The 17158-nt window shown below is 42.3% G+C and overlaps 1 protein-coding gene across 2 annotated transcripts in view; it reads right to left on the reverse strand.

The window, feature by feature from the left end:
- Positions 1–17115, reverse strand: part of isy1 (ISY1 splicing factor homolog) — a 46559-nt gene extending 29444 nt beyond the window's left edge. For both annotated transcript variants that reach the window (XM_070895352.1, XM_070895353.1), the window contains exons 1-8: positions 17030–17115; positions 13525–13547; positions 12036–12087; positions 8389–8454; positions 5415–5457; positions 5217–5329; positions 2991–3108; positions 467–589 (exon numbers count right to left, since the gene is read on the reverse strand). In XM_070895352.1, the coding sequence (XP_070751453.1) occupies positions 467–589; positions 2991–3108; positions 5217–5329; positions 5415–5457; positions 8389–8454; positions 12036–12087; positions 13525–13547; positions 17030–17032 (541 nt within the window). In that variant the 5' untranslated portion in view covers positions 17033–17115. The remainder of the gene's footprint in view (positions 1–466; positions 590–2990; positions 3109–5216; positions 5330–5414; positions 5458–8388; positions 8455–12035; positions 12088–13524; positions 13548–17029) is intronic.
- Between the last annotated feature and the right edge of the window lie 43 nt (positions 17116–17158).

The raw sequence follows: 17158 nt of genomic DNA on the forward strand, positions 1-17158 counted from the left end.
CAAATACACTTTGTTTTGCATATTTCTAAACATTTGTCCAATTAATATACTTTTGATGTATCATCTGGTTGTTCTTCCATCCTGACATTACACTCTTCTTGTTACTGTCCCCATGAGTACTAATTTCAGTTATTCGTGTTGCTATGTATTTTTCTTTTAAGAGGAACACACAATTGCATGAAAAACAATTAACTACTAGTCTAAAAAATTTAAATACCTGTATTTAAGAACCAAACCTATTTTAAATCATAATAATAAAAATCCACTAAAACCATGGTATTGAATTTGATCTGTGTGAAAACACTTTATTCTAAGAAATCATATTAGATACTTGCCCATTATGCCAAGTAGCTTATATTTGTTATTTAAAAAAGGAATATCAAGGGCCACACACTACATCTGCCTAATTCTATCAATATGTCACAGCTTCCAAACTATAACAAGATGGCCTTTTAGATTTATTTACCTTCTTTCTCAAGCTCTTGTTCCAGGGGTAAAAGGACCCCATCATCTTCATCTCGGTAACCATAATAGTCTGCATCAATGTCTTTCATGAGCTCAGCACGGGTTTTCCGTGGTGGGGCAGGTGCTGCAAGCAAACACGTGATTGAAAGGCGTGTCGTAATTAATTAGAATAACAAAATATAGATACTATACTAGGCTACTTATAAACACACACTTAGGGTCCAAGTTTCCACACGCGCCTAGAACGGCGCAGTCCCGACCTGGACGCCTGTTTTTCGCGCCACAAAGTGCGCCTAAAAAAATCGTCCATATTCTCCACCTCCCTGCAGGTCCTCTGGCCCTCGGCGCAGCGCAGCACGAGCTGTGGGGGGGCGGAGCCAGGTCCCTGCGCTGAAAACAGTGCCTGGAACTCTGCACATGCGCTACAGTGGGCACGCAAGTGCAGTAGCTCCAGGCGCCCGAAGCACGCAGCCCCTAGCCCTGGCCAAATGGCCTCACTGGGGCTGCGTGAATAAGGCTCCTCCCATGGCCAGCTCCTGCTCTCCCCCTCCCCGACCAGACCAGACACCCGCCTCCACCCCCCCCCCAACCTCCGGACCGGACCGGACCCGACACCCGCTCCCCCCCCCACCCCCGACTGGACCGGACCCGACACAACCCCCACTGGACCCGACCCGACTCCCGCTCCGCTCCGCCCACCCCCCCCGCCCCCCCGACTGGACCCGACCCGCGCTCCCCCCCCCCCGACCCGACTCACGCTCCCCCCCCCCCCCGACTGGACCCGACCCGACTCCTGCTCCACCCCCCCCCCCCCCGACCCGACCCACGCTCCTGCTCCCCCCCCGCCCCGACTGGACCCGACCCGCGCTCCCGCCCCCCGACCCGCTCCCCTGCTCCTACTCCCCCCCCACCCACCCCCCACGACTGGACCCGACCCGACTCCTGCTCCACCCCCCACCGCCCCGACCCGCGCTCCTGCTCCCGCTCCCCCCTGCCGACTGGACCCGACCCGCGCGCCCGCCCCCCGACCCGACTGGACTCGACCCGACCCCCGCTCTCCCCCCCCCACCCCGGACTGGATCCGACCTGACCTCCCCCTCCCTCCCTCCCCCCCTCTCCCTCCCCCCCTCGACCCGACCCAACGCCACCTACCTGTAAATCTGGTGCTGGGGACGGGCCCTGCCCGAAGTCTCGGGCCGGCCCATTCAGCCTTCAGTCCCGAAAGGCCTGCCTGAAGCACTTTCACACAGGTAGGAAGATGGTTTATTTAATCTTTTCTTTGCTTATAAATGTTTATTCAGGTTGGATTTATTTGTATAATATTTGTATAAGTATAAATAAGGATTTATTATAGAATTTAATGACTTCCCTTCCCCCCCCACCTCGTTCTGGACACCTAATTTGTAACCTGCGCCTGATTTTTTAATGTGTAGAACAGGTTTTTTCAGTTCTACAAAAATCTTCACTTGCTCCATTCTAAGTTAGTTTGGAGTACGTTTTCACTGTGGACACTTTGAAATCAGGTGTCAGTGGCCGGACACGCCCCCTTTTGAAGAAAAAATTCTGTTCCAAAGTGAAACTGTTCTAACTGACTAGAACTGCAGAAAAAAAAATGTGGAGAATTGCGATTTCTAAGATAGTCCGTTCTCCACCAGTTGCTCCTAAAAATCAGGCGCAAATCATGTGGAAACTTGGGCCCTTAGTTTCAAATTGTTCACTCTTAACTTCTTTTAATAATATTAAAATGCAGTGACATGGTCTAGTTAATATGGCTCAAGATCGAAAACGATACACAATGGCACACTGCATCAGAGCACCAATATGCAGCACCATAGTATGTTCCTGAAATCAGTTATATTTTGGCCAGGTAGCATCCAATGGGGATGTTGAGGCCCGAGAGCCGGGCTCCTATCGACTTAGTCATATGAGGTGTGTGAATCAAGGATACCAGAGAGCAGCAAATTGGAAGCTAGTATACTTTAAATTTAAAAAGACAACTTTTGCTATATATTTGCTTTTTGAATAACCATGTTGGTCAATTTGTTAAACAATGTAACTATAATTCTGGAAAAAAGATTTTACAGTGTTTACTTATGGGTTGCCCCAAGAGCTCCACAGGTACCTGAGCCATACAGACCATAAGGTCCCAGGTTTCATTACTTGATTACGCTGAATTAGTACATCGTAGCCAGATCACGAGAAGGGATACTACAACGGGTCTCAGCTCACTAGGGTTAGGGACGGGTAAATTCGGCCAGCATATCTGATTGCTATCCAGCAACGTGAATATCAGGTTCGGAATTGCACATGTATATCAGGTAAAGATAAGAATTGGGCTCATCTGTGTGGCCCCTATGATTAAATTGCATGCTAATAATCATGGTCAAGGCTCACACATGAAAAATGGGAACCTGGGCAAGGTACCAGAGTGACTGATGCCCTGAGAACTTTCCAACAGGTCAATGTTTTCAGGACAGAAAGTGGAGAAAACTTGGTGAGAAAAATGAATAGAATTTTTCACATACGTTCTTTTTCAAACAGTTCTCTGACTCCTGGCAAATCTTTGGCTGCTCCAAAATACTTGTATCCTCTGTTGCCTGGAACTTCTTTGCCTTCATGATCCAACATTTTCGGTCCGATTTTCTAAATTAAAAAAAAAAATCTGTCTCTTATAGAAATGGCATTATACAGAAAGAAAGAATAAATTGTCAGCAGCTGAAAATAACACGCATCTACTTCATGGATTTTCTTAAACCATTCAATTAAGCAACTAGCCGTCACCTTATATTGGTTAATCTGTTGCATTAGTCAATAGGAGCAGCACAACACCACAGCATGGTGGAGAACCAACGCATAGCACCACAGTTGGACAGAATGCAAGTTTGTGGCATACATACCCACAGCAGTGTTGAATTCTTGATTTTATCTGTTTCACTGAGGTGCATGGGGAGTCAACTCCCACTGATCTTGAACTATTCATAATGACCAGTTTTAAAATGGCACTAGCAAAGGCCTGAGAGGAGGCTGCCTATCTTCTATGTTGCAGATGGTGTGCAGTTTAAGGTGATCCAGTTGTTATGCAGCACAAGGAATCTCTTAATTAAACTCTTAATAAGAAAATCAAGATATAAATTCTGATATCACACTTATACAACTTTTGTGAGTTGAGCAATTATGCTGTTTAAACCCCTTGTAAACCTCACTCAGGCTAACATCCCCAGCATTGAAGCACTGACCACACTCGATCAGCTCCGCTCGGCAGGCCACATAGTCCGCATGCCAGACACGAGACTCCCAAAGCAAGTGCTCTACTCGGAGCTCCTTCCCGGCAAAGGTGGGCAGCGGAAACGCTATAAAGGCTCCCTGATAAAGTGCAACATCCCCACTGACACCTGGGAGTCCCTGGCCTAAGACCACCCTAAGTGAGGGAAGTGCATCCGAGGGGCCGCTGAGCACCTCGAGTCTCAACGCCGAGAGCATGCAGAAAACAAGCGCAGACAGCGGAAAGAGCGTGCGGCAAAGCAGTCCCACCCACCCCTTCCCTCAACGACTATCTGTCCCACCTGTGACAGAGTCTACGGCTCTCGTATTGGACTGTTCAGCCACCAAAGAACTCACTTCAGGAGTGAAAGCAAGTCTTCCTCGATTCCGAGGGACTGCCTATGATGAATTTATAATATATTATGTTGAGAGACACTGGTAATAAGGTGTGGAAGTATTGGGATGTGGATCCTCGTGATTGTCAACAGCGAGAAGGAGGCTGTGGATAGCTGCTCAGAAAAGCTCAGACAGAGAGACTTTGTCAGGGGTGGTCAGCAATGGAAAGTGGGGGAAGCGCCATAGCTGCTTGATGGGAGATGGAGAAGCAATAGCAGTGATATATGGCAGGATGAAGTGGGAGAAATAAAAGTGCTTGGTGTGGATGGGCAGTAGGATGACCAGTGAGGTGGGGAACACACAAGAGGTGGGGCGGGACAGTTAGATGAGACAGGAGGGACCAACATAAAGGTACATTGCTTGCAGCAGATAGGGCCAGGAGAAGGGCTCAAGGGTGAAGGAGCATCCTTATCCTCCCGCCCCCCAGAACAGGTAAATGACTGCTTCAGCAATAAGCTGGAAAATCTCATTATTTAAATAGCATAACAACAGGTCTCCAACCAGCATAGTTAACCCATTTAGAGAGTCCTGCCTCATACAAGGCCGGCATGGACACGATGGGCCGAAGTGGCCTTCTTCCGTGCTGTAAACTTCTATGATTCCATGATAAGGTAAAGTCATGTGCCTGGTACTAACTGGAACCAGCTTTTTACAGTTAAGTGCTTTTATTGCTTTTTAAAAGCTTTTGCCTACCTTGGAGACAAAAGCCAACAAGATTCAATCAATCAAAGACAGATAGATTTGTGGAAACAAAAGCAAAATACTGCAGATGCTGGAATCCGAAATAAAAACAGAAAATGCTGGAAATCTCAGTGGGTCAGGTAGCATTCGTGGAGAGAGAAACAGGGTTAATGTTTCAGGTCGATGACCCTGTGTCTTGTGGAGTTGGACCCAATAACAAGTAGATGGAGATTGCCCAAGCTTGTTTGAAATTAAGACACTAACAGCTGAAAGAGAAAAGAGCTTCATGCTATCAGGCCTAGCCTGTTTTAAACCCTCAATCTAAATATGAAAATGTATCATTTCTAACAGCCATACTGCCATCATTCAAAAGACAGGCATGGATATTTAGCAAAGTTTTCTATGTTACTTACCCCATAGTCAGGACCTCCTAACTCCTTTATTCTGACTTCCCAGTGGCCTTTCTCTCGTAGCAACTTATTGATTTCATCGTTCAGGTCACGTATCCGAAATTCTCCCAAACCAGCTTTAAATGAAAAAATGTATTTGCATTACATGAATTCATACTGCAAAAGTGAATACTTAAAGCTGGAAAATTTTTTGAAACTTACCATTTTGTATCTGTGCCACTTTTTTGGAAATTTCGCTTATGATCTACAAAACATCATGAAGTTTTAATTATTAGTTACAAACTACAGATATTATGAATACTATTTGCTTACATAATATACCTTTGTAAACTACATCAAGATGCTGTTTATTTCTAGAATCAGTAATGTGGCAACTGTAGCAAGATCACATGGCCTCAAGCTTAAAACAGTTTTAAAATATTCAAGCACATTAGAAATTCCACTGGCAATTGGAGGCTGGCGAGTAGAACCGCATGCGTGTATTGAAGTCTGTCTGTTTGAAACTCTGCGTTTAAGATACCAGAACAGTGCAGTTGGCCAGTAAAACCACTTCTAGGGCTTAAGTTTCGGCCTGAGTTGCTCCTATTTTTTTGGAGCAACTAGTTTAGAATGGAGCATCTTAGAAATTGCAATTCTCGGCATTTAGTTTGCTCCAGGTCTAGTGAGTTAGAATAGTTTCATTTTAGAAGAGATTTTTTTTTCAAAAGGGGGCGTGTCCAGCCACTTACACCTGTTTTGCAAGTTTAGGCAGTGAAAACTTACACCAAACTAACGTAGATTGGAGTAAGTGTAGATTTTTGTACGCTCAGAAAAACCTTGCCTACACTTATAAATCAGGCGCACGGAACGAGAGATGGGGGGGCGAGGGCGGGAAGGGGGATTCACAAACATTAAACACTTCACTTTTACAATTAAAGAGTCATCATCAATAGTAAATGATAAATAAATCAATAAATCAATCCAAAAAAAAAAGGGGGGGGGGAAAAGAGAGGAGGCGGAGGGAGGGGAGCGGAGGGGCGAGGGGGGGCGAGGGAGGGTAGCGGAGGGGCGAGGGAGGGGAGCGGAGGGGCGAGGGAGGGGAGCGGAGGGGCGAGGGAGGGGAGCAGAGGGGCGAGGGAGGGAGGGGAGCGGAGGGATGAGGGGAAGCTGAACGGGAGAGAGGGGGAAGGATGGGAGGGGGCTGAACGGGAGGGAGGCACGAGTCCCGATCTTCGCCCGGGGTGCCCATTCGGCCAGGTATCGGGCCGGCTTGCTTCGGACCCCTCCCACGCAGCCTTCAGGGCGAGCAGCTACTGCACATGCGCGCGCACTCTAGCACGCACGTGCAGAGGTCCTGGCACTGTTTTCAGCGCTGGGACCTGCCTCCACCCACGACTCCTTGTACTGCGCCACGTGAGCCCGAAGACGTCCTGAGGAGCTCGCAGAATCACAAGGTAAGTTTTCGGCACCCTTTTTATTCCAAAAAGTCAGTGCACCTTATGGAGTGGCGCCGTTTTTTCAGAGGGTGGAAACATGGGCTCATACTATGGTCAGAAATGCTTCAGATACTACACTACTGGTGCAGTACATTGCTGACATGAAATTCAGCAATTTATGACAATTACAAGTAAAATAATATTATTTTTCAGTAATTTAATCAAAATATGAAACTTTCTCCAGAACAAGCATATTAATGAGAACTAGTTCTATAGTAAATATTGGTTATAATATTGAAACAAATGCTGATTTGCATTTGTTTTACACTGGACAGCATTAGAATTCATTATACTATTTTCATCCTTGCACTGCAAAGCAAAATTTGTTTTTTTTTAAAAAGAGATTTTATTTTTTTCTCTTCCATGTGTTTACTGGAAGCTTACATTATAGTTACAACCACTGTTTGTTTTAAAACATTTCTTTTTTAATTTTAAAAGTAAAAATGTGAGAATGTTCAGTCATTTCACTGAAGGACACATTATACCACCTACATTATGGAATTCCAGTTAAAATGAAGGTCAAATTAATGCTAAAATCTGCAATTCTAATGCTTCTGTGATTACACTAATGTTGATCTGCACAGAAATAGGAAAGACACTGAACAGAATAGCACAATTATTTGTCAATGCACAAAATGTTCACTAATGTAATCTGACAAAGAATAATTGTGCTTTAGGAAAAACTTGTGAAATAATGTTAAACACTCGAGCAATAATTGACCAATGTTTCAGTATGACCTCATTCCTTATCCAACATGGTACAGCAAATTATATATTAGCAATCATGTGCCATGCAATTATTCTTAGCCCCAAAGCAATTTTTGTGGACTGCTCATCTTGTGCTCAATGACATAACTACAGTTTTGTTGCACCAGAATCTCAATTGTGTATCATTTTAGTGTTCACCTTTCTGTCTCCGCTGTTCAAAGTAGGAAATATTCACAGAATTTCTAGTGAAACAAAACGGGAGTATATGTGTGTGTGTATATATAATTAACAGTGAAAATTGGCACATTTTCATTAAAATAAATAGCAACACAAATACACAAGCTTATTTTTTAAATCCTAATCAACCCCCTCTTTCTCCAGTTATGTGCATCTATAATATAAAATCTGCCAATCGAATATGAAACAAATTAATAGATAAGCAGATATTTAATTAAAATGGTTACTAAAATTATATTCGGTTAGAGGTGCAGAATTGTAATTAACAGTACGAATTGAGGCCAATTATTAAGAGATAAATCAGCAAGATAAATTGGTCCAAGTTTTCTTTTGCACTTGCTAGTCCATAATATTCCTCTCATTAAAATGAATGGGTAGAAAACCATATTATTTTTAATATGTAGGGAATTAGCTACAAGATGTTAAAATGCCAACCAGCAAACTAAATATGACAGTCTGGATATTAGTTATTTCCATGAACATCACGGTTTCATCAGCATTACCTTTTAGTTTAACAGTGGCACATTTTTCGGGGCAGAATAGGAAGCTTTGCAGATTACCACCGCCCACTCCCCACCCCTCCACCTTTGAAATGTTTGATTAAAACAAATTCCTGAGCACTGAGTGACAATGTTTCATATACAGTAAAGGCTGCAATAATGGAATCAAAATATTATTTTGCTAAACTCACACAGGAGACTACTGGAGCTCAAAAGCATTACAGAGTCTTAATGTCAACACAAGGTTTTGCTCACCTGTCTCCTCCATTTCTCTGCTTTATGCAAATCATTACACTCTGATGCAAGGAATGGTCTCCTCTCCTACTGAATAAAGACAGTAAGCAATGCTTAGTCAACATCAAAACAGTGTCATATCAAAGCTTATTGCTAAGCAACCCAAATAATAAACAATTCCAGCTGTGAGGAGGGATAATATGTTAGAAGGATCATCAAATGAGGCCATATGGGTTGAATTGAAGGACAAAAAAGGGGCGATCATACTGCTGGGAGTGTACTATAGACCCTAAAACAATCAGAAGGAGGTAGAAGAGCAAATGTGTAGGCAGATTTCTGAGAAGTGCAAAAACTTTAGGCAGTAATATTAGGGGATTTCAACTACCCTAATATTAACTGGGATAAAATTAGTGTGAAAGGTATAGAGGGTGCGGAATTCCTCAAACGCATTCAGAAGAACTTTTTTAGCCTGTATGTAACATGTCCAACAAGGGAGGGGGCGGTTCTGCACTAGTTTTAGGGGATGAAGCTGGGCAGGTAGAACGGGTAGCAGTGGGAGAGCATTTTGGTGCTAGTGATCATAATTCAGTTAGATTTAGGGTAGTTATGTAAAAGGACAAAGATAGACCAGGAATAAAGATCCTCAATTTGAGAAAAAACAATTTTACTAAGTGGAGATGAGATTTAGCCAAAGTGGACTGGAAACAGCTACATGAAGGTAAATCAGTGTCAGAGCAGTGGGAGTCAGTCAAGGAGCAGATTCTGAGGGTTCGGAGCAAGTATGTTACCTTAAAAAAAAGGGTGGGATTAACAAATCTAAAGGCCCTGGATAGCAAGGGACATACAGGGTAGGATAAAGAAAAAAGGGAGGCTTATAACAGATACCAAGTGCTCAATACTGTAGAAACTCGAGAGGAGCATAGAAAGTGCAGGGACGCAATTTAGATGAAGGAATTGAGTGTAATATCTCCTTACTGCAGTTGTACAGGGCCTTAGCGAGGCCTCACCTGGAATATTGTGTTCAGTTTTGGTCTCCTAATCTGAAGAAGTGCAGCGAAAGTTCACCAGACTGATTCCAGGGATGGCTAGACTGACATATGAGGAGAAACTGGATCAACTCGGCCTTTATTAACTGGAGTTTAGAAGGATGAGAGGGGATCTCATAGAAACGTATAAGATTCTGACGGGACTGGACAGGTTAGATGCGGGAAGAATGTTCCCGATGTTGGGGAAGTCCAGAACCAAGGGACATAGTCTTAGGATAAGGGGTAGGCCATTTAGGACTGAGATGAGGAGAAACTTCTTCAGAGTTGTTAACCTGTGGAATTCCCTGCCGCAGAGTTGTTGATGCCAGTTCATTGGATATATTCAAGAGGGAGTTAGATATGGCCTTTACGTGTAAAAGATCAAGGGGTATGGAGAGAAAGCAGGAAAGGGGTACTGAGGGAATGATCAGCCATGACCTTATTGAATGGCGGTGCAGGCTCGAAGGGCCGAATGGCCTACTCCTATACCTATTTTCTATGTTTCTTTGTTTTCCTAATTTCCTTTTTAGAAATATAAAGAGCATGAAAAAATGTTGGCAAGTAAAATCAAGGAAAACCCAAAGATGTTTTATAAATACATTAAGAGCAAGAGGATAACTAAATAACAAGTAGGGCCTGATGGAGACTATAAAGGTAATGTGTGTGTGGAGGCGGAAGACGTGGGTATGGTTCTTAATAAATATTTTGCATCTGTTTTCACAAAAGAGACGGGCGATTCAGACATTGCAATCAGGGAGGAGGAGTGTGAAATATTTGATGAAATAAACAGGGGCTTAGCAGCTTTGAAAGTGGATAAATTCCCAGGCCTGGATGAAAGGTATCCCAGGCTGTTAAGAGAAGCAAAAGAGGAAATAGCAGAGGCTCTGACCATCATTTTCCAATCCGCTCTGGCTACAGGCGTGGTGCCAGAGGACTGCTAATGTTGTATCTTTGTTTAAAAAGGGAGAAAGGGATAGACCGAGTAATTACAGGCCAGTCAGCCTAACTTCTGTGGTGGAAAAATTATTGGAAAAAATTCTGAGGGACAGGATAAATCTTCATTTAGAAAGATACAGATTAATCAAGGACAATCAGCTTGGATTTGTTAAGGGAAGGTTGTGTCTGACTAACTTGATTGAATTTTTTGAGGAGGTAGCAAGGAGAGTCAATGAGGGTAATTCATTTGATGTAATGTATATGGATTTTAGCAAGACTTGATAAGATCCCATGGTAGACTGGTCACAAAAGTAAAAGCCTATGGGATCCAGGGTAAAGTGGCAAGTTGGATCCAAAATTGGCTCAGAGGCAGGAAGCAAAGAGTAATGGTTTATGGGTGTTTTTGTGACTGTTTCCAGTGGGGTCCCGCAGGGCTCAATACTAAGTCCCTTGCTTTCTGTGGTATATATCAATGATTTAGATTTGAATGTAGGGCGTATGATTAAGAAGTTTGCAGGTGATACTAAAATTGGCTGTGTGGTTGATAATGAAGAAGAAAGCTGTAGACTTCAGGAAGATATCAATGAACTGGCCAGAACATTGGCAAATGGAATTCAATCTAGAGAAGTGTGAGGTAATGCATTTGGGGAGGGCCAACAAGGCAAGGAAATATACATTTAATGGTGGGCACTGAGAAGTGTAGAGGAACAAAAGGACCTTGGAGTGCATGTCCACAGATCCCTGAAGCTGGCAGGCCAGGTAGATAAGGTAGTTAAGAAGGCATACAGAATACTTGCCTTTATTAGCCGAGGCATAGAATAGAAGAGCAGGGAAGTTATGCTTGAACTGTATAAAACACTAGTTAAGCCACAGCTAGAGTACTGCATACATTCCTGCTCACCACATTACAGGAAATATGTGATTGCACTAGAGAGGGTACAGAGGAGATTTACGAGGATGTTGCATGGACTGGAGAATTTTAGCTATGAGGTAAGATTGGATAGGCTGGTTTTGTTTTCATTGGAACAAAGGAGGCTGAGGGAAAACCTTATTGAGGTGTATAAAATTATGAGGGGCCTCGATAGAGTGGATAGGAAGGACGTATTTCCCTTAGGTCAACAACCAGGGGGCATAGATTTAAAGTAATGGGTAAGAGGTCTAGAGGGGATTTGAGGAGGAATTTATTCATCCAGAGGGTGGGTGGGGGTCTGGAACTCACTGCCTGAAAGGGTGGTAGAGGCAGAAACCTTCGCCACATTTAAAAAATACTTGAATGCGCAGTTGAAGTGCTGTAACCTACAGGGCTACGAAAGTGGGATTAGGCTGGATAGCACTTTGTCGGCTGGCGCCAACACAATGGGTCGAAATGGCCTCCTTCCATGCTGTAAATTTCTATGATGCTATGAGATCAGAGCCACATTATTCAACGACAAACAATGAAGATATTGGAATTAATGACTTGTTATTATTTTGCTGGAAAATTGCTCTCTGATAGCCTGCATTACTCCAACTGCAACCAAGCAGGCATAATTTAACCAGGATAAATGCTGAAAAATCTGGTGAAAAAGTTGCTATGTCTTCCAAGTATAAAAGGGCAACTTATATACTGGAACAGCTTGTATAGTGAATTTTATGTTAATTATTTTATCATATCAAATGGTCTTCTTTATTGCATCTTGCTTGAAAACAATTACAAAATTTACCAACCTTAACTTTTCCATCTTCTAGCTGGGCCTGGCGAAATCTTGCTAGGGCAGTCCTAAAATAAAATAATTACGATGTGTTATTAATCCACCTCTCAAATCCACAAGGATTTTGCATTGGAGTACCTGAAAAATGGCATTCAACCTGAAAATTTTTTTTTCAAATATATGGCATATAAGTTGCTTTTTAAATTTTGGTGCGAAGACTTAACAATACTCAAGCCAATCCAGAAAATGTTTTAAATGTTTCCTCAGATAGGAACTACAGGCAATAAATTAGATGAGTGACACAAATCTGAGATCACTCAATTAATAAATATAATTCCACGTTGTCACTTTTAGCTCTGTAAAGGCCAGAGTTCAAAGTGTAAAGAATGGAAGGGGTTTATTACTTCCAGTATTCTTTTCACAATGAGAGGCAAGTTGTTGTGTGTAAGCATCAAAACCAAGTTAGAAAGAGGTACAAGAGATCGTAAATTGAATTTTGAAAATCTAAATAAAGTAACTCAAAGTGTTAGATGCGCATTTATAATCTCAAGGTTGGGGTAAAATAAATATTTTCCACCTAGCTTGAGCATCAGGTATAACATGGCATAGATTCAGGATTAAGCTCCACCTACACTGAATCAACAATATTCTTTAATCCAAATATCAGAACAGTATCCTTACTGCAACAATCTCATTTTTATACCGGACATCTATGTGTTTTTTCAGCAAAATTAACAAATTGCCACAGGATGCTTTTGGGCAATGGATTCAAATCCCCAGAAATTGGATTAAAACACATCAAAACTATTTAATTTAATATCCTTACAGCTAAAGAAAAGAGACTTTCATTCCATCAGCTTGGGCTAGATTTCAACCTAGGTCACACGGACAAAAGTATAGTGCTGAATCCATTCACTGCCAAATATCATTAATATTAATACAATCTGAATTACCATTGACCTGTATCAAGCATAACCCAAGAGTACTTACTAAAGGGAAATCCACAATTAGTATTTTTTCATAAGTTTACTGTTTGCTTACTTCCCACTCCATCCCAGTAGCATGCTGTTAGAAAAAAGTGAGATGACTTCTATGCAAAAGCATGTCCTAGGAATACTCTTTGTAATCTTATGAAAATGAAGGCAACTACAAATCGTCCCCAAGATAATCCTATTCTATCACTGTCGTTGCCAGGATTAACAATGCAAAATACTGCTAGCAATGAGTAAAGCACCTAATTAAAAGTTAAAATTAATTTCTCTTCCACCATAAACTACAAGTTTATCCAAATAACTTGCTTGTTGTGATTATGATTTGATCCTGTTCTCAAAATATTTCAAATACTTTCTGGTTTGTAAAAACAAATACATTTAAATTGGATACCATAACCAGCTGAAAAAACAATGATGACCACAGCAAATCCAAGAATTCACAAGACCAGTATTACTTTGTTGAAAACTATATTTCATTTCAATTCACTAAATTTTAAGAGATACTGTACTTACATCGCCTTCTCTGCATTTCGAGCCTGTATACGGAAAAAAGCAGAATGAATTATGCATCAAGCTATTTAATTTACAGAAAAAATACCTGAACTCTACTTATAATCTGAAGACAGTTTTATGAATGCATTTCAACCAATTAGCAAATGCACATAGCAGGCTAAAACAGGTTGTTTGCAACATTGCAATTTATGAAAAAGGTGCACAGAAACTCTCACGATGCACCACAGAAACTAGATTGATGGCTTGCCCCCACATTCCCCCACTCAGTAAGCTCCCCAATAACTGTGCCACCAGCAGATGCACCAACAAGAGACTAATTGTTATCCTGCACAAATACAATCGGAGGGCAGAGATGTGCTTTATGGATATCAAAAACAAATAGCACCTTTACGAGTTTTTTTTTTAAAGTGCAAAACAATAAACTATTTTCTTCTCTTGATCCTTATTCTTCACCAAGCACATTATTTCTTGGGGATCGGTGCTGGGGCCTCAACTCTTTACAATCTATATTAATGACTTGGATGAAGGGACCGAGTGTAATGTAGCCAAGTTTGCTGATGATACAAAGATGGGTGGGAAAGCAAATTGAGAGGAGGACACAAAAAAATCTGCAAAAGGATATAAATACTGGTCAGGTGGGCAGAGTAGTGGCAAATGGAATCTAATTCAGAGAAGTGTGAGGTGATGCACTTTGGGAAGGCTAATAAGGAAAGGGTATACACATTAAGCGGGAGGCCACTTAATAGTGTAGAGGAACAAAGGGACCTTGGAATGCTTAATCACAGATCCCTGAAAGCAGCAGGCCAGGTGGATAAGGTGGTTAAAGTGGCATACGGAATGCTTGCCTTTATGGCCGAGGCATAGAATATAAGAGCAGGCAGGTTATACTTAAATTATATAATACTTTGGTTAAGCCACAGCTGGAGTACAGCGTGCAGTTCTGGTCGCCGTATTATAGGAAGGACATGATTGCACTAGAGAGGGTGCAGAGGAGATTTACTAGGCTGTTGCCTGGAATGGAGAATCTTAGTTATGAGGACAGATTGGATAGGTTGGGTTTGTTCTCATTGGAACAGAGGAGGTTGAGAGGGGACCTCATTAAGGTGTACAAAATATTGAGGAGCCTGGATATGGTGGATAGTAAAGGTCTATTTCCATTAGTGGAGGGGTCTATTACGAGGGGGGCATAGTTTTAAGGTGGTTGGTGGAAGGTTTAGAGGGGATTTGAGGGGGGGCTTCTTTACGCAGAGGGTTGTGGGGATCTGGAATTCGCTGCCTGGAAGAGCGGTGGATGCAGAAACCCTCACCACTTTTAAAAGATGGTTGGGTTGGAACTTAAAGTGCCGTAACCTGCAGGGTTACAGACCTAGAGCTGGTAATTGAGATTAGACTGGATGACCTTTTGTTGGACGGCACAGATATAACGGTAAGTACAGCACGGAATAGAATACGGCCAGGGTGATCTCCTGGACTAGTTTCGAACGCCTGGATGGGTCGGAGAGGAATTTTCCCAGATTTTTTCTCCCTAAATTGGCTTGAGTTTTTAAATCAGGTTTTTACCTCTCCCAGGAGATCACATAGCTCCGGTTGCGGTGGAGTGTAGACGTTTTCAGTATAAGGGATGTTGCAGTTGTGTGAGGTGGACTGGTTTGGGCTGGATCCTTTTGCCTTTCCGTCATTGTTCATAGGTTTATATGTAACCTTTAGGGCTGCTAACCTTTAGGGCCGTGCGGCTCTTTGTCGGCCGGCGTGGACACGATGGGCCGAATGGCCTCCTTCTGCACTGTAAATGTCTATGTTTCTATGTTTAAATAGGCTAAGTGAGTGGGCAAAAATTTGGCAGATGGAGTATAATGTGAGGTTATCCACTTTGGCAGAAAAAATATAAAAGCAAATTATAATTTAAATGGAGAAAAATTGCAACATGCTGCAGTACAAGAGGGACCCGCGGGTCCTTGTGCATGAAACACAAAAAGTTAGTATGCAGGTACAGCAAGTAATCAGGAAGGCAAATGGAATGTTGGCCTTTATTGCAAGGGGGATAGAGTATAAAAGCAGCGAAGTCCTGTTACAACTGTACAGGGTATTGGCGAGGCCACACCTGGAGTACTGCATAGTTTTGGTCTCCATATTTAAGGAAGGGTATACTTGCATTGACAGGGCTGACATATAAAGAAAGACTGGATCGACTAGGCTTATATTCACTGGAATTTGGAAGAATGAGAGGGGATCTCATAGAAACATATAAAATTCTGACGGGATTGGACAGGTTAGATGCAGGAAGAATGTTCTCGATGTTGGGGAAGTCCAGAACCAGGGGTCACAGTCTAAGAATAAGGGGCAAGCCATTTAGGACCGAGATGAGGAGAAATTTCTTCACTCAGAGAGTTGTGAGCATGTGGAATTCTCTACCACAGAAAGTTGTTGGGGCCAGTTCGTTAGATATATTCCTCACGGCTAAAGGGATCAAGGGGTATGGAGAGAAAGCAGGAATGGGGTACTGAAATGCATGATCAGCCATGATCATATTGAATGGTGGTGCAGGCTCGAAGGGCCGAATGACCTACTCCTGCACCTATTTTCTATGTTTCTATAACAGCGAAGTATGATTGTATTCACATTATGTAAATTACAGAAATATCCAGAACATTTTAACATTCATCGTCCACAATTCACTAAAAACATGCATCGTCCACAATTCACTAAAAACATGCAATATAAAACTAGTGCCATTAAAAACAATATGCCAATCTTCATAAATATCAGGAAATCTTAAAGAAAAAAGACAGGTTGACATCTTGGACTCTTCGTTATTTCTGAAGATGTGTTCTATCTGAAATGTCAGCCTTTGTTTGACAAGTTTCCCCAAGTTCATTCAGTGTGCATCTGAACTATAGAAGCCGAAGGACCCAGGTCCCTATCTGAGCTGAATTCGCGTATCTCGGTGATTTTAACAGCACTATTAGCCACAGTATCATCGGGTGTGGGGGGGATGGTCAAGCCTCTCGCTACTAGAAAAGATACTTGGAAAGGCCAGGAAAATGGGATTAGGGCAGATAGTTTCAACTGGAAAGTTAGCATGATGGACCCGTTTCTATGCTGTAATTCACCTCAAGTGTGCTAAATCAACCCTATTTCATATAAACAGTTGGCTTATCACATTAAATATCTCAATAATAATTGCAATTTAATATCTTGCCAATGAAATTGATATTTGAATATTGACAGCTCTGATCACTTCAACATATAAGTCTGTGAACAAATTATCCACAACTAGTTTAGAAACTGAAAATTAGCGAATACTCTGTACACTGCTTTGGGAGAACAGCAGTAACCAAATATAGAGGAACTGCAGCATTGGCGGAATTAATTAAACCCAGAGGCGCATGTGGAAGATTCTTACACCTCTTTCCGCCAAACAGGGCAGGGGAATGGGGAAAAGAAACGTGCCCCATGCTCCCACCGATTCTCTAACAGCATTTTAAATTACAGATTTGATACGTACCATTGTAAAAAAGTTGTTAACAGGTAGATTGCACACACAACGCCACACGCCCGATCAAAAACAGGAAGTTGATTCCTCGGGTCGTGGGTCAGAGTTCGGATGTCGCCAAGGGAGATGCTGATTGGAGAG

This window comes from Pristiophorus japonicus, chromosome 12 (genome assembly GCF_044704955.1).
Source record: "Pristiophorus japonicus isolate sPriJap1 chromosome 12, sPriJap1.hap1, whole genome shotgun sequence".
NCBI lineage: Eukaryota > Metazoa > Chordata > Chondrichthyes > Pristiophoridae > Pristiophorus > Pristiophorus japonicus.